General features: G+C 36.8%; 1 protein-coding gene across 1 annotated transcript in view; it reads left to right on the top strand.

Annotated features, from left to right (window-relative positions):
* Nucleotides 1–19,187, top strand: part of FOXN1 (forkhead box N1) — a 22,687-nt gene extending 3,500 nt beyond the window's left edge. The window contains exons 4-9 of the mRNA XM_009585640.1: nt 2,224–2,334; nt 8,383–8,510; nt 9,327–9,423; nt 15,646–15,853; nt 16,405–16,932; nt 18,919–19,187. Of these exons, the coding sequence (XP_009583935.1) occupies nt 2,224–2,334; nt 8,383–8,510; nt 9,327–9,423; nt 15,646–15,853; nt 16,405–16,932; nt 18,919–19,187 (1,341 nt within the window). The remainder of the gene's footprint in view (nt 1–2,223; nt 2,335–8,382; nt 8,511–9,326; nt 9,424–15,645; nt 15,854–16,404; nt 16,933–18,918) is intronic.
* The last annotated feature ends 5,542 nt before the right edge of the window (nt 19,188–24,729 follow it).

The following is a 24,729-nucleotide window of genomic DNA, read 5'->3' as shown; positions in this document are numbered from 1 at the left end:
AACAGTCCCCAGAAAGGTGCACAAGGACAAATGATTTTCCACTAGACACAATACACAAATCCTAAATATCCAAATTCTTCCTGACAACAGATTTTATATCAGTAGTTGTCATCAATTGGTATTTTCAAGGGACAAAAGTTCACAAAACAATATTTTTCAAGCATGAGGACACATGTATCAGATTTGTTACAATACGTCAGCTGACCTGCATTTTTGTGGACACGAACAGAAGAAAAACTCTAAGACATCAGTACTACTTAAAATTAAATATAAGATCTGTTTATGTATTTGCAGTGTAAAGGTACCTGGGCTAATTCACATACTGGATAGAGGCAACTGCCTATTTAGGGCATCACAGAGATCCCTGAAAAACAAGGAAATTACCCTCCAGTATCTCCACAAGGTATCTCTGCTGTGATCCGAAGTGTAAAGCATATCTTCATAATCTAGCACAGACAAAAACAATGTCTGCATCTGCCAGGAGAGGGCCCTAACCACTGATTCTAAATTGCTGTGAGGCAAAGAATTCGAGGGTTACCAGAAGAAAGAGGGGTTAAAAAAACCAAAAAATCTTAATTGGATTAAGACGATTTACCAGGGAATGGAGGGATGTTGTCAGGGTACATACCTGGGGATTGAAGCCATTCAGGTTAAGGAGGAAATTGATCTAAATCTCTTATTTCCTGGATAAATACTCATCTAGGTCAGATGAGTTTAAAGCAAAACTCACAAGCAGTTGATGAAAAAGATTCCCATTTTCTTCCCAAATCTCTGGGCTGCAAGATGTAGAGAATGCAAAGCTAGCACTGCAGGAGCCCTTTACCAAGTACGTGTGACTACTCAGGAAAAGACTGGCTACCTGTTAATGTCTCCACTGGCTCAATCAGCATGCAACTTCAAAGCTCTTAAATAGCTTGCACGCTGCTGGCAAGTTGACATTTCTGAAAAATTTCATCTTATGGTCACCAAAATAGCAGTGACATTTATTAATACTGGATGTGGCATTTGCTTGGTGCCAGGATATCAAATCAAGTCTAATATGTAACCCTACACTAATCTATACCATAAAAGACAGTCATTATGGCCTTTCTTTAAAACAGAAGGCTAAGTGATACTAGTTTCTTGAAATAATAAAATGTCTGTGGCATCAGCTCTCAGAAGAGAATTCCTGGCCATGGATGTGAAGTGGGGGAATGTCATGGTTGTCAGCCACCAGACGTGCAGATAAGGACACTGCTTAAGACACATCATTCCCTGCACTGTTTATTACCAGCTAGCTCTATCTAGCTCCCTGCTTGGATGTAGTTTGTTTGAATTGCTCTTCTAACGCAGCCAGTGCTACCACACGGGCTGTATGGTGCACTCAGCATTCTGCCTAAAAGACAGCAACATTTAACATCCAGGAGCCTGAGCCCTTGACAGAATCAATCCCTGTGTGGAATCCAGGACAGGCAGCTGGGCAGACCTGTGAGAAATTAAGACTTGATCAACATCTCTATGTTTATTTCCACAGTTGCAGAAATAAATCACATTCTTACTATATTTCATATATTTTGATCAAATTCAGTAGTCAGCCTTGTTTGATTCTTCTTTGCCACTTCTTTCTTGTGCATTATAGACCTCACCCTCTACCTAATGACAAAACTCCAGAGTCAGCTTGAGGTACTGACAGTCTGCAAGATAAAAATCAAGGAGTATGAAAAAGAGAGAGAGCCAGAGACACATGTGCACACTCAGGAATGAAAGATATATTTTGATCAAATTCAGTAGTCAGCCTTGTTTGATTCTTCTTTGCCACTTCTTTCTTGTGCATTATAGACCTCACCCTCTACCTAATGACAAAACTCCAGAGTCAGCTTGAGGTACTGACAGTCTGCAAGATAAAAATCAAGGAGTATGAAAAAGAGAGAGAGCCAGAGACACATGTGCACACTCAGGAATGAAAGCTGGAGTATGCCGTTTGTTAAAAGATAAACAGAATCTGACATTTTCTGAATTGCTCTTTGCATGGAATTTGGACTGGGATTTCCTTTTTTAAAGTAGTAATTATATAAATGCAGGAAACAATGTTTCTTCTTGTATCACCAGAATATAAAACAAATTCTATGTAACACCGTGACAGAATCGAGTCCAAAAAAGTAGTAAGTTAGTATAACTAACAGAATTATTCTATTTTAAATTGAGGTGTTTTCTCTAGTAACTATTTCTTTAAATATTTTCTAGCAGGATTCAGACATCAAGCTTAGGACATCCCCATTGGAAGGGCAGCCTGGTTTGTATTGCTATCAGCCTCAAGTGCAGCAGATGTATTGCCCCTCACATCCTTTCCATCAGGTCAGTACAACATCCCCTGTATTTCTAGCACTGTAATGGTATGGGAATTATGGTAATAATACAAAAAGACAAATGAAACAATACCTGCTAAATTTGCGTTTGTGGGGCCCTGTTTGTATACATACGTTTTGTTTATGACAATGAGATCTTAAAAGAACCACATCGAAATGCATTTTTAAATGGTCATCCAGAAAAAAAGAAAAAAAAAAAAACTTGTAAAAATAGAATCTTGGTACTGCTTATTTACATTTTCACCATTATGCTCAAGAAAATTGGCTTTGAAACCAGATAAATTATTAACATAACTTTTGGCATTTCAGGATCCCAGGGAATTAACTGTGCTTTAACTTCAGAGTAAAAAGTTAAATATATGTGACTGTATACTTAAAATTCAGATCAAACACAGAGAAATACTTTTAAAGCAAAATTTTAACAGCAAGATGATGCTCGTTTTCCTTGTGCTTGATGGCACACAGAACTCTTTTGCAATCTTTTGACTGTTACATCATCCCCAGTGAAAGATTATTCAGCTGAAGCATAATTGGCAATAATGCTGATGATGCATGAGAATGCACAATATTAAGGTTGTTTTTCCATAATGTAACTATATTACTAATACTAAAAATGCACAGGAGTAACTGATACCTTGTTTTTCTTGAGTGTGTTTAGATGTCATTCGAATACACGTCAGTTCATATTTTCAAAGCAGTATACACACAGTATCTTTGTAAAACCACACATATATACCTTAATCTTACATGTGATCCTAGTACATATTTATAAAGGTTAGCGAGTGTGGTCTACTAAACTTTGAAAACTTGGCATAGAGGGAGAGTGTGTATTACAGAAAGCAATTTTCATGACTCCGAAACGTCTTTAAATAATCTCCTTTAGACATAAATGGTGCTGCTGTTCAATGCATTGAAATGTTCCTCTTTTATGCTCAGTTATCTGCAATGTACAAAATTTTCAGCAAGAAAGACGTTCAAGAAGATAAAAATACACTTGAAACACCCTATTTAAAACAAACAAACAAACCCCAAAACTTATTTAAGGTGACATTAAGGCAACGAGGATTTTTCAGATATATTCGCAGAAATCCATATAAAAAATCCACAACTACCAAAGCTCCCAACCATTAGAATTGAATTAAACTTACAGGAAATTCACATACGTATAAAATATTTGAACGTAAAAGCTCACACTTGAGCTACGACTCCTTTGATCCCAGTGACTGATGACTGATTGTGGAATCAACCGTACCATCTCACTCAACTTGCTCAAGAAGTATAAAAAAAAGTGACTAACAGAGCAGTGACTTAAAAGTGTGCAAAGAAAACAAAAAACAGGTTACCGTATGATATTTCATTGGGATTGTTAATTCATATGGTGTTACTAGTCTGAGTCACTGAAATAGCAATCATACCATTCATCACCAGGATTTAGCCCCTCATGAGGAAAAAGAAAGGTTCTTTTTGGCATGATTTTCTTTAAGAGGAAATTTAAGGAACTTCTGAAAACAGATGCTGAATGACCTTAAAGAACAAGAATAAACATATGTTGAAATTTTATGATCAATGATAAAATTAAATCATGAGTCACAGATGACTTTTTAGGAATTTAATTTGTTAAGAGTTTTGTAAAACATTACTAAGGAAGAATGAAAGTATTCCATCCCTCAGTAATGGATTTTCGTATTTTTAAATGTGTATTTCTTATAAATGTCCCACCTGTCTACTGAAACTTAAAGGAAGATGTCTCATTATTACAGTAATAAGTAATTCCTCATAATTACTTATTATTACAGTAATAAGTAATTCCTCAGATACAGAGAGGAATAAAATAGGGACTAACTGTATCAACCACTTGGAGAGCTTCAGAGACTTCTACAGCCTTTCTGAACTTCTAGTTCTAGTTCTAGTCTGGAACAGTTAAAATGATCAACAGGATGGTGTGGTCAGGGCAGCTCAATAAGCACCCTCAAGTACCAAAACTTGCATGAAGTAAACTTCTAAAATCAAGTTCCTATTACTGTTATCTTTCCCTTACTGCTCCCTCAGCTGTGGCCGGCCCCTGTCCACTAACTGAACTTTGTATTTAAACCAGCTGAGGAATTCAGGAGCACAGAGGTTCTTCTCCAACTAGGTGTTGCACAAGGACAGAACAATTTGCTTAGGGTGTCCAGCAACTACTGAATTTCAAATAGTTTCAACATAAAGGGCTTTTTCTATCCACTGTCCTTAGCAGGTAGCCTTGTAAAGCTTGAGAAGTGTACAGATGCTAAACAGATGTGAGAAATAGATAACGGAAAGAAGCAGTTGTCCTACACTGATTCAGGAAATACGACTAGAGAATAATCCCACTCCTGGCTTTTTCTTTTACCTATCACTCTGGCATTCCACTAGACAGAATTTACCGAATCTTTTTTTTTCCCACTATAATGTGGCAAAAAGATAACTATCTTTTAAGTTCTTATCAACACCATCATAATTAATTTACTTGCTTTTTCTTGTTAGCCTAAAACTCAATAGAAGTGATAAAAGGTAATAATAAAATTAAAATAGAGTAAAAAAAAAGGTGATATTACACTACCATCCTAACTTACAAATTGATTTTATTATCATTATTTTAGAAGAAAAGGGTCCCAGATGAAGGATTAACTTGCCACAAAAGCTCTGCTGAAAATATAAACTAGTTCCCCACTGGGACTGCAGTACAGACATTGTGGATGTGCCACAGCACCATACATCTCACACAGAGTATGAATGTCAGTTTTGTGTGTTGCTTTAGCAGAAACTCCAGTTAGCTTGTTAATTCATTTGAATATTTTTTAATTTCTTTATTCATTCTGAAGTAGGGACTCTTCCCCTGTCACTGCTGATTTGATACCAATACTATTACTATACACTGGCATTAACCACATTTAAAAAACCTACAAAGTTACAGCTGAAATACACCTTCTGGGAGTTGCTAGGCAAGATACGACAAGCACTAAGAGGAAAGTCTTCCATCCACCTGCAGGCTGGCACTGTGACAGATCTCTTACATGCAGCAGGTTTCTGTTAGACTTTTCAGTATTTGTGCTTCTTTATGTTACTGTAGTAAAAGTACGGCACCATGTTCTGCTACTCAGAGGGAAAAAACAGTAAGTATAGGCAGCCAAAGTCATAACAGGTAGAATTGCTGTCCGTGTGCCATAATCAGATACTAGGAAATGAAAGAACATGTGATACCAGACTGAGAAGAGGTGGAGTAACATCTTTTGCATGAAGCAGCTCCAGTATTAATACTTTACATTTCAAATTTGAATGGAGCACAGCAATTTAAATCACTAGGAAGTTACACTCAAGAGAACGGGCCATTTAGCCTGAAGTGAAGGATGTTCAAACTATGCTTCACTTTTCATTAGAGAGAAGAGAGAGATCAACTCCTTTGTTAATTTTGTCCAAATGATAAAATGGCCTCACCTTCCCCTTTGCTGGACACAACACAAATGATGACTCATAAGAAAAACTACTTCTTACTGACCTGAAAGAAATAGCAGACACTTACTGAAGTCACTTACCCACCCACCATAAAACACAGACACCTTTCATGCCAGTTGTGCGACTGTAGAACCAGCTCAAGCCTGTCATACCAGACCATTCCCCAGCCTCTGTTGCCTCAAAAAGGAGTAATGAAACCAATAAAACAGAAATAATCCCTAAAACGCCCAGTTCTTGCTTTTGGTGGTGGATGACACCACAGCCAGTCCCATCTTAGTCTCACTTCCTTTCGAACAGCCACTGAAACCAATAAAATCAAAATTATTGTACGAATTGCCCGGTTTTCTACTCAGGTGAAAAATCTGCACACAATGCAACAAAGCAAGCAGCACAGAACTGCACATGGAAATTAATTCACAGCTGCTCTGGAGACTGCAGTTCTGCCCGGTATTTAGTTTAACAAGGCAGGACATGATTAATTATGTACATCTCATTTCTTTCACCCTGCTTACTGCAGCAAACAAATTAGTGTATTCCGTATGTTTTTCCACATTCCATTTCAGGCAGTTCAATGTTAGAAAGATAAAAGCAAACAGGCAAAAACTCAAGAAACAACAATAAAATTGCTGAGAAACTGAAATAAATTATTCAGAATACATAATAAATAAAAAAAAAAAACTATGAACATTTTGCAAGCACATGATAACCTCTCACAGGCATTTTAAGGGGACAAAGACCAAGAGCAACAGAAGTTACTGGTCCGAAAATAGGAATGACAATAAGAAACTAAGGAGATGTATAAACTAATTACCAAGGAAATTTTCCCAACAAGTCTCGAAAGCTACATTATAATCTTTCAGAGGAACCATAAAAACCTCATGACACAGGACTTCTAGAGGTAAGCAGTAAAACACTAGAACAGGGTTTAGCAACCTTTGAGTACTAGGGAAGGCATGCAGGTAGTTTTTTTAATAGCATATGACATGACTCCTAATTTTGGCCATGCCCTAGCCCTGGCATCTGGAAAGATTCATCTGTAAGAGGCAGAAATTCCTTTCACTCTGAGCTCTGAGTTCAGTGGGAGACTTTGCCTCACAGAGAGCCAACTGATGGTATCTTACCTTAGCGGGGTAGTGTTTCTTTGTTCCTGAAAGTTGCTTGCCAGCAGGTTTAAACTGTAATTTGGAAAAGAGATATGACCAACTGCTGTGTTAAAAAATTGAGAGCAAACCTACAGAAACTCTGATGCCATCGAGGCTATCTATATGTATTATCTCCCCTCTTTCACCTATTTTTTTGCATTGGCATATTTCTATCATGGTGATCACATGATGGGCCAGCCATTTCTTTAGTGTGTCTTGAGAGCTGGATAGGCTTAGAGATCTCTTGAAGAGATAGCTTTTGCATTTCAGGCTCAGGTAGCATTCTGCTGCTTGTCCCTAGGGCTGGGGAAGGGTAGCTATCTGATTTTAGGTGTCCTGGCTATTCTTTTTAGCTTTCTGATATAGAAAATGGGGGAAAAAAAGCAGCTGCTTGAGGTGGTGGTTAACAGCACTTAAACTCCTGGCCTCTTGGAGAAGCCTGTTGTCATTGACTATGAGGAACCAACAGAGAGTAGCCTCACAGCTTCAGCACAAGTCAGGCAATAAGAGAAATGTCTCATATGCCACTCTCCTGACCCCTGGAATGATATTGCTAATTTATTCTATAATAGTACATTCACTTTAATATATATTCTGATGCCATCCACAAAAGCTTTTGTTGTTGTTGTTTGCTCTTTTTACTGCCTTTCCTGATAACAGCAAATTGAATGGATGCTTTGGAATGCTATTTTCTTGGGAGTAGATGTTATACACTTCAATTTTTGCCTTGTTGTGTCCCTCTCCATCTAAACACCAAAAAAACAGCACACAAAACCAAACAAGGCTCAGTCAGAACCTCCCTGTTTCTTCCTATATTTTTAGTAGCTTTACTTAATAGGCTTATTTTCCTATGGTGCACATTGTTTGAAGTACTTTATTCTGGTTTTTTTTATTATTTATGTAAATAAAATTACACCATTAATTTACTTGTCTGCACAGTGCAATGTTCAAGGGAGGCTGAGCAGGGTAAAATACTTCAACTGCAAGAGAGATGGCTGAAGGGAGATATGCTTTAAGTCTATAAAATTATGAATTAGCTGGAGACCATTAATAGGGTACAGTTACTCCCATTTTTCACAAGAACTCAGTAGCATAGCAGGCAATAATAAAGCAAAGTACTTTTTTTACATACTTCAATTTGGAACACACTGCAACAGGATCTGGTAAAAGCCAACATACCAGTGAGTTCCTCCTCCTACATGCCCTGTTTCTTCTACTTCTTAACTAGCATTAACTAGTAATATTAATGTTTTCCAATACCATACTAGAAAGACTTTAGGTCTGACTTGGCACAACAGCTACTAAATGTAGGCAGAGGACAATATCCTCAGAACCAAATAGTTTAATACTGTTATTAAGAAAGAAGTATTTTTGAGAGCTTGTTGCTAAGCCAAGTAACATCTCTTTTATTGTGTCATCAGTACCCCTCGGGAGGCAGCTATCCTGTGACTTATATCACTTCTTCACACTACCCTTACCAAAGAATTGCTCCTCAAAGCAGTCAAGAATCCCAGCAGCCTCTATTTCCCAAACCCATCTACTCCTACAGGTAATAAACTATTTTTTCAAGTCCTAATGTTACAGGAAATACACTGTTTACCCATGGCCTATTTCCAGCATAATTTGCAATAACTTGCTTACTCTTATTTGTCTTGTTCCCAGTGTGCTCTGTCCTGTTTGTATGAATCACAAGATGTTTCAGGCTCTGGGGCCAAGGCAGAGGGGGAAATGAAATGTTGTAAAGCATGTGAACAGTCTTCATCACCCCCACAAAAGCTAGATGTTTCTCTAATACAAAATCTTAAGTGTTGCAAATTTCATCAGCACAAGACTAATGACACTTAGTTGTCTCTTCCAGGACCTGTACTAAAACTAATTTTTTTCTCCAGTTACTAGGGCAAGGAAATGCCTAGAAAACATATCAGATATGCCAGTCACCACACAGGTTTAGCCCCCAAATAGCAGTCTAACAAATCAGATGAGACAATTAAATTTTAATTATACCTTCTCTCACTGTCAGTTTGATATTCTCTTTGTGGCCTTTATCAGTTTAAGCATTCAAACACAACCTTAAATAAATACATACTAGCAGGATTTGAAGGTTGTGGTCTTGATTCCACTTTCTATTACTTTATTTTAAGCCCAGGTTGGACCTTCTATATGCACTTTGAGAATAACCTCTAGAAGTTAGGCAGTGTAAGGAGATTGCTTATAAACAACGAGTGGAAACTTTAAGCATCATCAGTATTCATGCTATGACAGTGAAAGCCAGAGTAATTACAGACACTGTGAAAAACAGTCTTTTTTTCTGTTTCTGAGGAGTCAAGCAGAACAGGCTAAAATACTTTTCTTTCTCTCCCTAAAGCATCCTGATCTTCATGGCACTCAAAAACAGCAAGACAGGGAGTTTGCCAGTCAGTGAGATTTACAATTTCATGACGGAACACTTTCCTTACTTTAAGGTGAGTTCCAGAGGGAGGGGGGGAAATCTCTCTCTAAGCTTACCTGGTAGCAGAGGGAATAAGGAAGGGGATTCAATCTATGAAAACGGATAATTTCTTAGTAGATTAATATCAAATCAATTACATGCTATATACCTTCATGATCACAAACTACCCAGCATTTTAGGCTTAGGCAGAAATGTGAACATGATATGTGGTAATATTTAACACAAAAAGATACTAAGAACTGTTCCAACTTTGAGTTTGTGCAGGTAACAGTGGCCTTTCCTCACTAACAACTCATAAAAAGGATAAATACCTTTAAAAACACATCCATTCCTTCCTCTCAGATCTCAAATACAGGCAGAACTGGTCTTGTGACTTCCTCTGCCATCAATAGCACCTCCAGACTCATGTGGAAGCAGAGGTTCAAGGTTATCTTGCTCTGTCCTGGAGCTGGGATATCCATCTTAGGCAACTTCATCACTTGCATGCACTGTACAAAGAAAAGTATAACATGTGATAAATGGTACTAAGCTCATAATTACACAGTAATGTTGGTGAAGGTAAGGGTGTATGGTTTGCAGCAGATACTATTGAAATTTAAATCCATGCTATAAGAGAATGGTTTCTTGCACTGGGAATGCAAGTGGAAAGAGATTAGTCAGCACATGATCCAAGAGCAGAAGGATTACAGTTAAGATTTTAAAAAGAGCTACAATAGAATCGTCAACTGCTGCTCCACACAGAGCTTTATTATTGCTGATTCTTCAAAAACATCTCACTAAAAGCCCAGATCAGGTGACCTGCAACTGTTAGCAAGGCCCAAAAATGAAAATAAAGCAACATGAGTCTGTCCTGTTTCCTATTGCAATAAACATGCAGCAATTAAACCAAATTTAAAGCAGCTACAGAAAGGCAATTCAAACATTTGTATTAAGAAAAGAACACTAAGAATAATTAGAAATAAATGTTCTGACATACTTTTGCAATGGTTTTGGACACTAACTGAGGATAAATAATGCCTGCAAAAAAAAAAAAAAAAAATTGAACATGAAACAGAGAAAAAGAATACACATTATCGTGAAGGAAGAACTGTTAAGATCCATGACACTTCTGTATTCCCAGATTTCCTCCCAAAGGAATCACTAGCTACTCCATTATTTGTTACAATCAAGAGAAGGGAGAAAAAAACCCAGAAACTTACCATCATAATTCAAGAAGTATCCCATCATAATATGACTGGTCATAATCCACTGAAATAAATCTGAAGCACTCTAACTTTGTTGAGCCACAGGGACACAACTGATTTTTAGGCTAAATACACATTAAATTAAGTAATGACAGCAATCTAAACAGGGAAAGGAAGAAGGGTAGAACGGTACATGACAAGAACATAGTAGCTGTAAATTTTTTTTCATTTTCAAAACAAGAATAAATTCCAGGATTTGTATTTTGTCCCTACCAGAATATTAACTCCATTTTCCATGCATTTACCACTAGTTGCAAGAAATGTTAATAATCCAAAGGAAAATAGTTTGAGGATTGTGAAAAAGGTCCTGGGCCACAACATCTTGAAATTAATATTTTACAGAACTATGCTTCTTAGCATAATCACAAATCATGTGATCTACAGCAAAGTAATACATACTTATCTGATTACTGTTTTCTAGAAAAACAGTTTTTAGCGGAGACGTGGGAATATTAAAAATAAGTTTTACAGGCATGTCCACATTTATTTATCAGACAAAACTGAAATTAATTCTCCTTTGTCTTACAACACAATTGATTATAAAATTAATTATAAATTTAATCAGGAGCTTGCAAACCAAATGCTGCTGCTGCCAACATGCACAGAATTCCTCAGACACAAGACTGTGGCTCTGCCAGGTGTCACCTTCCTGGTCCTGAAGTTTAAGTTCTTCTGACACAGCAGAAACATTAGGGAGATATACACCCTTTCCTCAACTATATTGTGTGTAAATATTGTTTATTCCATATATTGTGATATTTTGTGTGTAAATGTATATAGATATGTGTGTTCATATGTCTGTCTATGTGTATACATACAGATGTGTGTACACATATGCTCTTCTGTAAAGTAGGTATATTTCTACCACAGCTTTAAATAACTTTTATACCTAATCTAAACTTTTCCCTGCTTACTTATCAAAACTTGCCTGTTCCACAGGGAGTGGGTTTTGGTGGTGGTGGGTTTTTTTGTTTTGTTTTTTTCTAGATCCTCATGTCTTTTTCTTAATTCATTTAAAAATTGATGAGAATGAGGTTACTGCTGTTATATGCATTATAGGAAAAGAATGGTGCAGGGGGTACTACTGGAACATTAACTATTTTGTGACAGCTTTATTTTTGCATTTTAATTACAAATACATTCAAATGATTGAATAGTTCCATCCCAAATATCCTTAAAATAAATAGGGGAGAATAAGCAAGCAAATACTATTACTAAGCCCTGTTTAGCTCTGATCTTTACAGCAGCCCACAGAATTATTAATATATGGCAAAAGCTAATATCCTCTATCCTCCTTTTTTTGGAGAGTCTTCAGCAAGATAAAGTAATATAAAAATCAGCAAAGAACATTTTGTTGTTGCTACCAGAACTCACTAAATAGCAGGATACAACAGGGGGAGGGGAAGCAATTTAAGTTGGAGAGAAACGGAGTGCAAGTGTACACAGAATCTTGCTGGGAGACATTGGATGATACAAGCCTAGTCAAATTAACTTGTATTCGCTGCCACAGCAAATTTAGTTTCTATGATGCAACGATCTCATTTCTAGTTGAAACAGAGCAATCCAACTCCTACGTCCTAAAAAAAACATCTACGCAGCTAAAGTTGAATTACTCTTTGATGTACCTCTCCCTTCTCTTGAGACCTAGATTTAAAGAGAAAGGGTTTTGCAAGATCACTGAACTCTTTAAACTTCAAGAGGCGGTCAGGATCAATGGGTCTGTACAATAATATTTTTTGCTTGTCATCCTTTTTTTCCTTTGTAGTGATTAGTGAGTCTAACAGAAAGCTTTAATCTTGTTAATTGGAGTTATTGCCAGTGGTCCAAGAGGTTAGAAAGGTCTGTAGTCTGATGGAACTTACAGCAGTAAGTATTCTCTTGCAGTGCCCAACTCCACACAGCTTCATCCACACTACGCTGAATGCAGCAATGCCTCTACACGACAGCAACGTCAGTAGCCAAAGCTCAGTTCACTAACAATCAAATGTTAACTTAAAAAATTGGTGACAGAGTTGTAACATGAACACGCTGCGGAGTGTTCCTTCAGGGCCCACCTAGGTAAACGACTATTTTTCGCTGCTCAGCAATACCAAGTTTAACACAAGAATCTGTTCAACTCTTGGCAGCAGTCTCCAGAACACGACAGCAACGTCAGTAGCCAAAGCTCAGTTCACTAACAATCAAATGTTAACTTAAAAAATTGGTGACAGAGTTGTAACATGAACACGCTGCGGAGTGTTCCTTCAGGGCCCACCTAGGTAAACGACTATTTTTCGCTGCTCAGCAATACCAAGTTTAACACAAGAATCTGTTCAACTCTTGGCAGCAGTCTCCAGAATAAATCCGTGTACCTTTTGCTCTTACCTTTCTAAAACTATCTCATAGTTTCCACCCCCACACATTCTGAAAACCTCTGAGAAACACATGCCACTCCCATCTTCTCTGGTGCTTAGCAGAAACACTAATTATCCTGTCTAGATACAGACAGAGGTATATGTAGCCTCATGTGCAGGGCAAAAAACATGAATATTCTTTCAGGTCAGCTTATTCAGTAGCTAAGTACACATCTTACCTAGGAGGAACAGTTTTGTTTACTTTTGCAACTGCCAGAAAGCAACCTGAATATGATCTGCAAAGGAGAAAAACTGATTCATCATCTTTAGTATTAGCCTATGGCAGAAAGAGTTTTAAAGGAGTTTTTTGTTGGGTTTTTTTTTTTTTTGGTTTTTTTTTTTTTTGAAGTAGAAATGCATGTTGTCTCACCTATGGGACTGGCTAACAGAATAGTGAAATGCTGACATCACGTGGGCCAAAAGGGTAGAAACTGTGCTACTATAAAGGGAAAACAGTTTCTTTTTAGTAAATAACATGTATTTAACTTCCACAACTAATTAATTTTTTTAATGAAGAAAGCAAGTACTAAATTTGACCCTCAAATTCTTCAGTAAGGCTTTTAACGCCTTAACCCACAAGATAGTCCTTCACAACAAGCTAGGAAGGAACAGATTTTACATTCCTGATAAAAGTAGAATTTCTGTTAAAGTATGTTCAAAAATTCATGGTGTATCATGCGAAAGCAAAAATGGACACAAGTCCATTCATAAAAGATGGTCTTAGAGGAAATGTTACACTAGGCAACCATCAGAGAAACTATCAAAAAGCTGGCTTTCTATGAGAGAAGGATCCCTATTAATAAAGCATAAGAATGGAAAGGAAACTTAATGCGCATAAAAGAGAAATTTTAATTTTTAATCTCTTTAAAAAGACTATGGAAAATCATGTTCAATAATTCTCTCTGGTTTTATGACAGCAAATATTTTGCATCCATGAATATGAATCAGTAGTGGCACATAGACAACTTCACCCACCTTTCAGAGAGTTGTTTAATTTCTTTTAATTCTTATGACACACAGATGAGGATTTTTTGGAAACAAGAAAAGAAAAAGCATCCAAAATTGATTTAAAAAAAAAAACAGAAAAAGAAAAAAGGCCTCACATACACTAGTACTGAAGATCATTCTTTGTAATCCGATGAGCTCTAAAGTCTCTCTCTTGAGATTTCTCATCTCTGCAAATACAGACCTTTTGGAAAGAGTATCATTTGACTGACACAGGTAAAGCTACAATTTTTTTTTTTTAACTAGTCTTACAATGACAGGGGAAGTCTAGCTGGACCAGCAGTTGCATCTATTACAATGAAGTTGGGTTTCTCAGGTTGATTCCCACCATTATGTAGCAAGTAATTTTTCCTGCTCCCCCCGGCACCCCCTCTTTTTTTTTTTTTTTTTTTTTTTTTTTAAGATTATAGTGAAGTGGCAATGAGCTAAGACAGTTCTACTCAGATATGCAACAAATAGCATCATACAGTACCCACCAAACGAAAAGCAAGGAAGTGACACATCAGGAGTTTACTATAGGAATCTTCTGATATGAACGTGCACACTAATTTACAAAGCCTTAACGTGATGGGCAGTATCTTCTGGCTGCATGAGTAAGTAAGCAGAAATGAGTGAAGTCAAATAAACAAACACCAGAAAAACTTATATGCAATAAAAGGATACAGTGCCATTTCTTCAAGATCAGTATTTCAGACTAGCAAGCAAACAGGCATTTTCCATCAGAATCTGAGCATGACCGTTTTGCTGGGTATTTCCCTCTTCATCCCTTACAGCAATATTCATTTTCAAAGTTCTTTTACAAGCAATTGGAAAAAAAAAAAAATATTGCAAAAATTAAATTGTATAAACAGAGGGTTTGTACTAGGTTTTATTTTCTTTCTATTCTTGCAGTTGAATGCAAAACTGTCCTTAGGGAAAGGAGGAAAATTTGTTTCCCTCATTGATCAGAAATGGCCTAAATAAAAATAGAGGAATCATTTTAATGAAGCTTATATGTACTGTTCAGTTTAAAGAACCTTTCAGCTTCCACTACTGAGTTAAAAATAAACACAAAGCAAAAAGATGCAGTGATCAGATGTAGAAACCTGTATCTCATCTGTAGGGCTTGTGATTAAACCATTTGGTTATATAATTGGCTAGCATACAAAGTTACACCTACAGTAGCATGCTAAAATTCTTTTGAAGTCTGCCTGGACACTTAATTTGAGTCCAAGTAGCACGTAGTCCTTCAATTAAGTGTTTGAAATTTTTCTAGGTGTTCCAAAATAGATCAAGATAGATTTCCTGCTAGTTCACAGTTCTAGAATATAATTCTTTACACGCTTAATTCCTGTGATTTGCAAATTCATGCTTAAAAATTCAGCAGCCCCTCTGACAAGGCCAACCTTCTTGCTTAGAAGATCGGTTACTATTTCTCTTACCGCACAACATGACTGCAACATTTTTGTGCCTTCTTTCTAAGGTACAAGTTTCATATTGTAGAAAGTATAATCTAAAGAGCATTTCTTATAATCTCACCAGTCAAAATAGAGAACTATATTTGTATTTTTTTTTCCTTGAAGTTCCATTCTTAGACTGGATTTGTTTTTCCAGACAGCTCCAGATGGCTGGAAGAATTCTGTACGCCACAACTTATCTTTGAACAAATGCTTTGAGAAAGTTGAAAACAAGTCAGGCAATTCTTCTCGGAAAGGCTGTTTGTGGGCTCTGAATCCAGCCAAAATTGACAAGATGCAGGAGGAGCTTCAGAAATGGAAGAGGAAAGACCCAGTTGCTGTAAGGAAGAGTATGGCAAAGCCAGGTCAGTAATATGTTAGTGTATTAGTTCTCAAACAGTGCTCCCCAGAACTTTTCTTTGCAATAGGCACAAAGCTGTATAAGAGAATTTATACATGATTTAGGAAAGTATTTAAGCATTTTTCCTGGTTATAAAGTGATTGGCAAAACAAGAAAAAAAATTAAAAAGCAGAATTAAGTAAGACCTGGTTTTGCAGGAGTGCTTCCAAACAGGCACAAAGAAGCTTCACCAAGAAAGCATTCTCTCTTGACATCTCACTAAACTTCAAGACAAAAACAACACTGAAATAAGTACTATAGAATAAAATTTGAAATTAACTGATAAGTATCCAACCTTTAAACACAAAAATGCAATTTATTACATACTCACTTGGTAACGATAATTTAGAAAAACATTTCAGGCTTTTGGAGTTCTTATCATATATGGGCTAGCACTTTTGTTTGCCGTTCCACTCACTCATTTTCTGAGGAACACTAAAATTCTAACTGCAAGCTACGAAGATTAAGGCTTCTGTTAGGAATAAGTAAGTCACGGACTTTTTTCTTGTTTTGTAGAAGAACTTGACACACTGATAGGCGACAAAAGTGAAAAGCTGAGATCTTCAATCATGTCCTGCAGTCCGACTGGTGTTGCAAGTGCATCCCTTTCCAGACAGATGGCAGTCCAATCCCACTCCTTATGCGAGCCCTCTCTCTCCTCCGGTATACCACAGCCATTACATAGTATCCACGCATCAGGAGCTCTACACGTCAAGAACCCATTACCAAATTTGCTCGGGGGGCAGCAAACTGCGTGCTATACATCACCACAGGGTTTTCCTCAAATCTCAAGTACATTAATGCAACAGTCACCTGACCCTCAGACCCTCTTTCCTTCTGGGGAGGCTCAAAGTGAACTCAGAACTCAGCCCAGCATCACCCAGGATTCTCCACTGCCGGCTCAGACCCCCCCCATCTGTGGTGTGAAGATGCTGACAGAGCACTCTACAGCCAGGACAATGCAGGACACTCTCATGCAGGAGGGAGATCTCAGCAATGACATCGATGCTCTTAATCCATCCCTGACTGATTTTGATCTCCAAGGTAGGTATCTAAGGCATTTTTATTTTGTGGAGTCAGGCTTATCATATCACATGCCAACCTGCATAAAATGCATTTATGTCCTCCTTTTTTAACTACTTGTCCGTGCCACTGCTACAAAGACCAGCTTACTAGCTTGCATTATTTTGCACAACATGGAATTTTACATTGTATCTTGAAAAAGTGTCCCAAGAAAGCTACAGATTTACATCCAGAGTTTTAAAAAAACCTGCTCACTCTTGACTACGATTGCTGATATTAAATACTGCAATACGGTATTTATAACATATTTTTTAAATTCAGACATATTTTCCACTGAAAACTACTCAAGCTCAATTATTTGGTGCATATCAAGAGAATTGTCATGTGAGGAGCACAAAGAGAAATAACTTTGATTGAATTAACACGTTAACATTTTTCTTTACCAATATTTATTCCAACACCTTCCACATCTTTGCTCAAAAGAATGCTATTTACTCCTTCACAAGTTTCACAGGCATTCATATGATCTGTGCCCTAAGCAATTTTATTTTCTGAGGTGTGTTCTTAAATACTTAGTCATGTAATACAGTCAGTAAAGGACTTAATATTAAATAATTGAATCATCTTGAATGGACAGGATTTTGAACTCTAAAAACATAGCTTTCCATGCAAAAATAAGAAAAAAATCCCCACCAAGTTTATGTGTGTGCATATATATTATTTATGTATGTATACATATAAAATAAAACCTGTGGGTTCCAAATGATAAAGCTCTTGCTACACAAAATAGCATGCAAGAATTGCCTTCCTGCACAGACAAAAAGTAGTACACAAAGCAACGTAAAAAACAGAGCAAAAAAACGCAGTCTTAATAATCTACATGACTCAGCAAATGCAATTGCCTTGCCATTGTACTGTCACAAATATTCCGCAATCCTGCCATGCCCAGATTCCTTTACTAAGATTAACACCACAGTGTTTTGAACCCTCAGCTTCTTCCTCTTTTAGGCAGCTGAATCTCACATTCCATTCATTTCTCTGAACCTCCTTCCATTTTATTCAGTAAATCTGGAGCATACTCATTTGTACTGGGAATATTATGCTTTACCAACACGGTACAACTACATCTTCCCCCTGTCCTTGCCCTTTGCCTTAAATTTTCTAACCTTATCTAAACTTTTTTCTTTCTTTCTTTCTTTATAAAATTATCAAATCTCAAATTAGAGGTCCTAGAACTTAAGACAAGGCCTGCACACTTGGAACAAAATCATTACACACACAAAAAAAAAAAAAGACAAAAATCAAACTACTTCTAGCAAAAGGGCTAAGTATCATCCCATTTGATAGTCTGCAGATGGTGGGTATAGCTCTGGAGCAACAATCTCCCTGCCACAGCCCCCCGGAAATCTTCAATAATGAATATGAAAAATACAGTCCTCCTGTAGTAACTTAGTTAATGCTTTCACGTTCAACAGAAAGATGAGAAACCTTTTGGTACATGCTAGAAAAAAGTAACATTTCAGCTCTTTTGATTTGTCAGGTCAATCACATATCCAGTAATTTAGTTTGCAATTCAGAGAACACTACACCATAAGAATACTTGAAGGCCAGTTGTAAAGTAATATTATTTGCAGATTTGTCCCATAAAGTGCCACTAGCTATTCCATATCTTATAAAGATAACAGAGGCAATTTCCTCTTTCAAAATTAGTGGGTTTTTTCAAATAGAAGTTATGCTTCATAAGGATACATTTGCAACAGAATCTTGCCAATTATCAAGTGAAATAATTTTCTTAAACTCATGCTGCTTTCTCCCAGATTTAAATTTATTACGAGACAGACAAATAATAACTATCGAAACATCTTTTTCCTTTCTCAATCACAAGTGATTAAGAACACCTACACACACAGCATACACAACTGTATAATTACCGACTTCTCCTGTAAAACAATCTTTCAAAAAGCATATATAAAGAAAATTGAATCAATCCCTTTTGTTTTGTTATAGGAAATCTTTGGGAGGAGCTGAAAGATGATAGCCTAGCTGTGGATCCTCTAGTTCTCATTTCATCATCCCCAACGTCTTCCCAGTGTTTCCCTTCTCACTGCCAGATGGAGAACAGCAGCAGCAACAACGTCAACATCCAAAACGGAACTCCACACAGCAACCTACCCGACCTACAGCTCACTACTCTTTACTCTGCCTTTATGGAATTGGATACAGTGTCTCCTGCCTACCTAAGTAATTCTGGATCCAAACCTATAGCACTAATGTGAACCACGCACCAACCTAATTATTATTATTATTATTATTTTGTCTAAATACAGTCCTAACCATCACACACACTTACCTATCTGATTTATGTCAGCTGAAACTGTGTCCATCGGAATAAGAATGATCTTTTTCCAGAACTCGCCCGCAGGACATGTAGCTTTACTATGATCATTTTCTACAGACAGATACTAAAAAAAATTTTTAAAACTATTTAAAAATTATATTGTTAACGGCTGAACTGGTCAACACCATTTTATCAAGCCACCCATCTTCTGCATCTTCCATAAACAAATGGCTATAAGAGGAAAACAAATTATTAGAAATCTAAGTTTTACTGTGTTTAAAAAGAAATTTAAAACGCTGCTTTTTTAATAAAAAAGAAGAAAACAATTTAGCAGAATTTTTACTTGGCTGGAAATTATTCACATTCATTCCTCTATTTTTATCCACATAAGCTGAGCAGTAAGATGAATTATTCAACCATTAAATCAAGATTTTGAAAAATGCTAATAAACAAAGAGAACAATAATTGTTGCAGTTAGCCAAATCCAGAGAGCATCTCTAACATCCAGCTGACATCTGATACATGCAACAGGGTTTATTATGATGCTGAACTAGCCCTTGCATTAGGATAGCGTATGGTTCCTAACATGAACTAAAATAAGGCATTTCAGTAGCCAGTTTCTCAGGAACACACTTTTCTCTCTGATTTACCATAAAGGTGCTGCTTGTGACACGACAGAACAGTGGTTCATTTCAAGTGAAGCAATCTAAAAACAAAGCAATCTGGAGCAGGAACCTTTAACAACACTAAGGAAAATAGTCTACAAACCAAAAAAATTATCAAAGTGTCTTGAATGACATTTCTATTCACATATTATGGAAACTCAGAAGAAACTAAGGAGGTTAAAATTTGAGTCAGATTGGGTCACTTGCTTACACTATGAAAAAGCAGCAAGGAATTACAAAGAAAAGCACAGACCATGTAGAACAGTGAGGTAATATTGTTAAAATAAACGCATGCAGGTTTAATTAACCGCTTTCTCACAGCAGGGTGGGAGTACTGCCAGTTAAGACTGAAGCCAAACCCAGGTTCAAATCTACACCCTCAACCATGCCTACTAGCCCAGACTTAAAATAAAATCAGATTAGAGGCAGACAGATAGAGAAGACTTAGGAAGAACATACGTGATGCAACTTTGTAATCCCTTATGCAGCTACCAAGAAATCCTCACTTGACTTGAGCCTCTCTTCCTCTGCATTTCTGCAAACAGAATATGCAGAGTGAGAAATGCAGTCAAGTTTGCCTAGCTGTTCTATGCAAAAAAACAGCAGGAAGAGAGTGATGCAGACATACTAGAGCTAGGTGAATCAATTCTTGACCATCCTAACATTAAGATAAAGAAATAACGAAAAAATTAAGTATGCCACATCTCTAGCAATGTGCATATTAAATGATAAGCCTAAAGCATATAGTAAGTATAAAGCTGCTAAACATTTTATTCAATATAATTTGTTACCAAGTTACAAATAAATATCTACCGAGTACAAACTTTAAGAGCAATAATACTATCCTAGATACCTTTTTTGAAAAAAGAATCAAACAAATATATATCCTAATATAACCATGCATCGAGGAAAAGCAAAACCAAACCCGCCCCTGCCCTGCACTCACTCAGCATATTTTTGTACCCCTGCTGGCTCTGCAACAGCTACTATTATTCCTTAAAATATTTCAACATTACTCTTAAGCCAAAAATAATAATAATATTTGGTAAATAATGTTATCTAGAAATATTAGACTGTTTACAACATATCTGGCTTGTGCTGAGAGATTGGTTTCCACAGCTCTGTGCGTTTGTATGCTCTCTCTCTGACTTCAACAGAAGACAACACTCCCATGCCAGCACCCTCCACCACTGGGGTAGGACCATCTGTCCAGACCCTTTCAAACTCCTCAAATACATTTACTTAACTTCAGCAAACAGCCACTCTGATGTCAGCAGAACTTTTGCATACAGCTACCTATATCCTTAAGGATTCTCTCCGTTTACAAGTCCTTCACTGCAAACACCAACGAGTTGGTATGCAGATCAAAATTTTCAGAGGCCTAAGGGAGTGAGATACTCAGTTCTCAACTACTTTCAATCACCATTTGCATCAAATTCTTGTTAGCCCTTTTTAAAATCCTTATAATGGTACACATTGAGTAGCATACAGTGAACCACATTATGGCCAGTATACAGAATGATACAGACCTTTGCAAGGTACTACCCTACAGAATTAACAATCTTCCCAATATTTTATATTTGGCAGAGGAGAGGATGACAAGAAAATGCATGAGAACATACCAGATGAAGGGCATCAGGAAGGTCCATCACTCTCAAAACATAGAAAATTGTAATAAAATATTTGTGATTAAAGCAAATCCACGGCACATGAAAAATCCATTAAAATCAACAGCATGATTCTGGACAACACTTTAGCAAGATGAGCTAAATATCTGCCACAGAAACTCCAAATTCACAGATTTTAAATCAAGAAAAGCTAAGCTTCTTTTTCTGTGCTAAAGACTTATAATTTATGGGCATAGCAATTCATTCATGATTTGTAAATTCATATGTGTCATTCATATACTCTATGATCTGTGTTTAACAGGCTAGGGCATTCTCTCAGATGCACCAATATATTCCATGCTTGTGACCATATACATGATCACAAGGTGGAGGGGGAGGAAGAAATAGAGAGAGAAATCTAAGTGTCATACTGTATTCTATATTTTTCTTGTAATAACTCTTCGAAGAACGATCAGACGTAAAGAACAAAAGGGAAAAGAACACTCTAACATGTTTTTCTTGTGTTTTGCTTGACTTTCTTGACACACTGTATCTACACGAGAGAGGCTTGTCCTCCCTACATAAAGTTATTTATTCTAAGCACCTTAAAGTATTTTCTCCAATGCATTCCATATTTAACATGGTTGGACATTTCACAGAAGTTAAAAGTCATTACATGATTTTTCTTATATTAAAAAAGAGTCAATGTTTTTTAAAAAAAAAAAAAAAAAAAAAAGACTGCAAATTATTAACTAATATAAATTGTCTGGGTCTCCCCTCCACCTTAAGGCTTACATCTAGAATTGTATTGTCTTGCTTCAGTTCAGCATTAGTGATTCCGCTACACACAAAAAAATCCCACTGAAATATGGGTGCATGAAGAAAGAATCATACTATAGATTACAATTCTGGAACAATTATTTTTAAAAAAGTAAAAAAACATATTTATTTAACTACTTTTATTTAAATTTATAGGGAAGAATAATCCATATCTTGTGCAAGTACTTCTAAAATAATTTTTGACACAGTTTATAGCACAGTAAACATTTTCTTAGAACTTGTAGAGCTGGTGACATCTTACTTTGTACCTACCATAAAATAAGGATTTGGCACACATTGCAGATCTATTTAAGATACATTTGCATTAAAGACCATTTTAAGCAGCACTCTGAAGACAGGGGGAGAAAGGAGGAAAAGAATGAAGTTTTCCCAGTCCAAGGCTAACGATGTTTGCTTAATCAGCCTAAACCAAACACATTATGCAAACAGCTATTTCTGTCGAGGAAAAAAAAAAATCTTAAGTAATTACCATAAAAATATCTTATTATCAAACAGACGAAAGTGTTCACTGTTGCCCTCTCCAACATATGATTAGGAAGAATTTGCATTCTAAAGTTTAGGATTCATTAGTTTAACCTTTTTTTATTGTATGTTTCTTTTAAACTTCAGAAAATTCAAATAATATCAATTTATATTGGAACTATGTTTTCAAGCTGTTTTTTCTTGACATGAGCCTAAATTTACTGTTACAAGACTTCTGGCTAAAGTAGGCTGCCTCCCATACGTTTTCCTGTTCTTGGGATAAAACCATCACCCCTGAAGATTCATTTGCTTTTGTTGATACAGTTCTTTTCAGATACGTTCATATCTTTGCACAATCTTTCAAAACCCTGGCACAGCACTGAGCTACTTAAAAACAATGATTAATAAGTATTAAGGAACAGATAAAGTATTAAATAGCACATCGGTGTTACTTTATGTCTCTAGCTTTGTACACAAAGCTTGAAAAGAAAAGTGCAACTGACTTACTGGCACTTTCAAAGAAGTTTAAACTACTGGCTGAAACAAATATTTGGATTCCAGAACTTAGCTTATCAGTGCTGATGCTCCATTTTTATACTAAAGACTTCCAGATCTGTGTGTAAATGTTTGCATTTAGACTACTAAATACCAAAAACGGTAAACACTTTTACACAAGCTTCTTCTGACATCTTAATCCACTTCTAGTCTAATGCAAACAAAACCAAAATATTCACTAGCTGAAGAAGAACTATATGGTTTGCCATGCATCCCCTCACTGAAAGAATGTAACTGGAAGCTTCAAGCTGATGTTTCCCATGAGTGGCCATAGCAAAAACTTTCTTGAGAACTACTGCTTTGTTCTTCACTAAAATAATGAATAACGGAGTTAGTTCATAAAATAAAATTTAAATCCAGTCCTTTTGAGAAGCAGAAAAGGGCAATTTTTTTTTTGTTCATACAAAGAAACAAACACACACAAACAATACCTGTTTACATTGAAAATAAACAGCAGTAGGAACATCGTTAATGCATATTGGATTTATTTTCCCTGGCTGCTTCTCAGTCAGCTAGCGCATTGATGAAAAATCTCAGATACTCTCTATTGAATGTAACAAATATTGAATGGATGATGAACTGCCAGATCTCAGCAAATAGCCATCGATGTGAAACCATCATCAAACAGAAGCCCTCCCTGGTGGTAATCTGGCAGTCAGTGCTATTCAGCATTGTGCAATCACAATTTTTTGTCTTTTGTTATCTCTGTGTCAAAACTGGATACCTTTCTAGTACCCTTTAGTTCCGGATTTCTAAGCAAGTTTGGGCTCAATACAGCGAGGGCCACAGAGATAAGCAGGAAGCCAGACAGCCTGGCAGTCTTTTCTAGGATTAAGCTCTCTCAATCAACAAGGGCCACGAGATGCCAGCGAGTGCTGGAATTAGTTTCCAAGAACTACTGAGTTCACACCAACTTTCTGCAAATAGTTTTTACGCACAGAAAGCGTGCTACGTGCCTCAAGGCCAATAAATACTGATGAGCAGACTGCAGTCGCTATTAAACCTCGGTAATTCTGCCATTTGAGTAACAAAGCGCTGAAACACTTTGCTGCTTAGATGAATTTAAGTCTTGCTATTCTAAATCTATCGATTTTTACTCCCCTCCCAGAAGAGGGGAGTAAAGCCATTAAACATTTGTTCCTGACAAAACCAATTAGGCCCGGCTGCACAACGAAGACCGTCATTAGTCGCATTACTCAAATTTCTTATTCACACGATCGTCACCGGAAAATTAATTACGTCAACTAACGAGCAGCAGGCAGGCGGGGTGGATGACAGCCTTCCAAGCTAGCGCTGAGGGGATTTACCGAGACCCACCTCGGCGGCAGCGGTTTCCCGCCGCCCGGCAGGG

Source organism: Fulmarus glacialis, unplaced genomic scaffold, assembly GCF_000690835.1.
Source record: "Fulmarus glacialis isolate BGI_N327 unplaced genomic scaffold, ASM69083v1 scaffold28189, whole genome shotgun sequence".
Classification (NCBI taxonomy): Eukaryota; Metazoa; Chordata; class Aves; order Procellariiformes; family Procellariidae; genus Fulmarus; species Fulmarus glacialis.
Note: the sequence above shows the minus strand (reverse complement) of the source record. Positions and strands in the feature narration are given on the sequence as shown.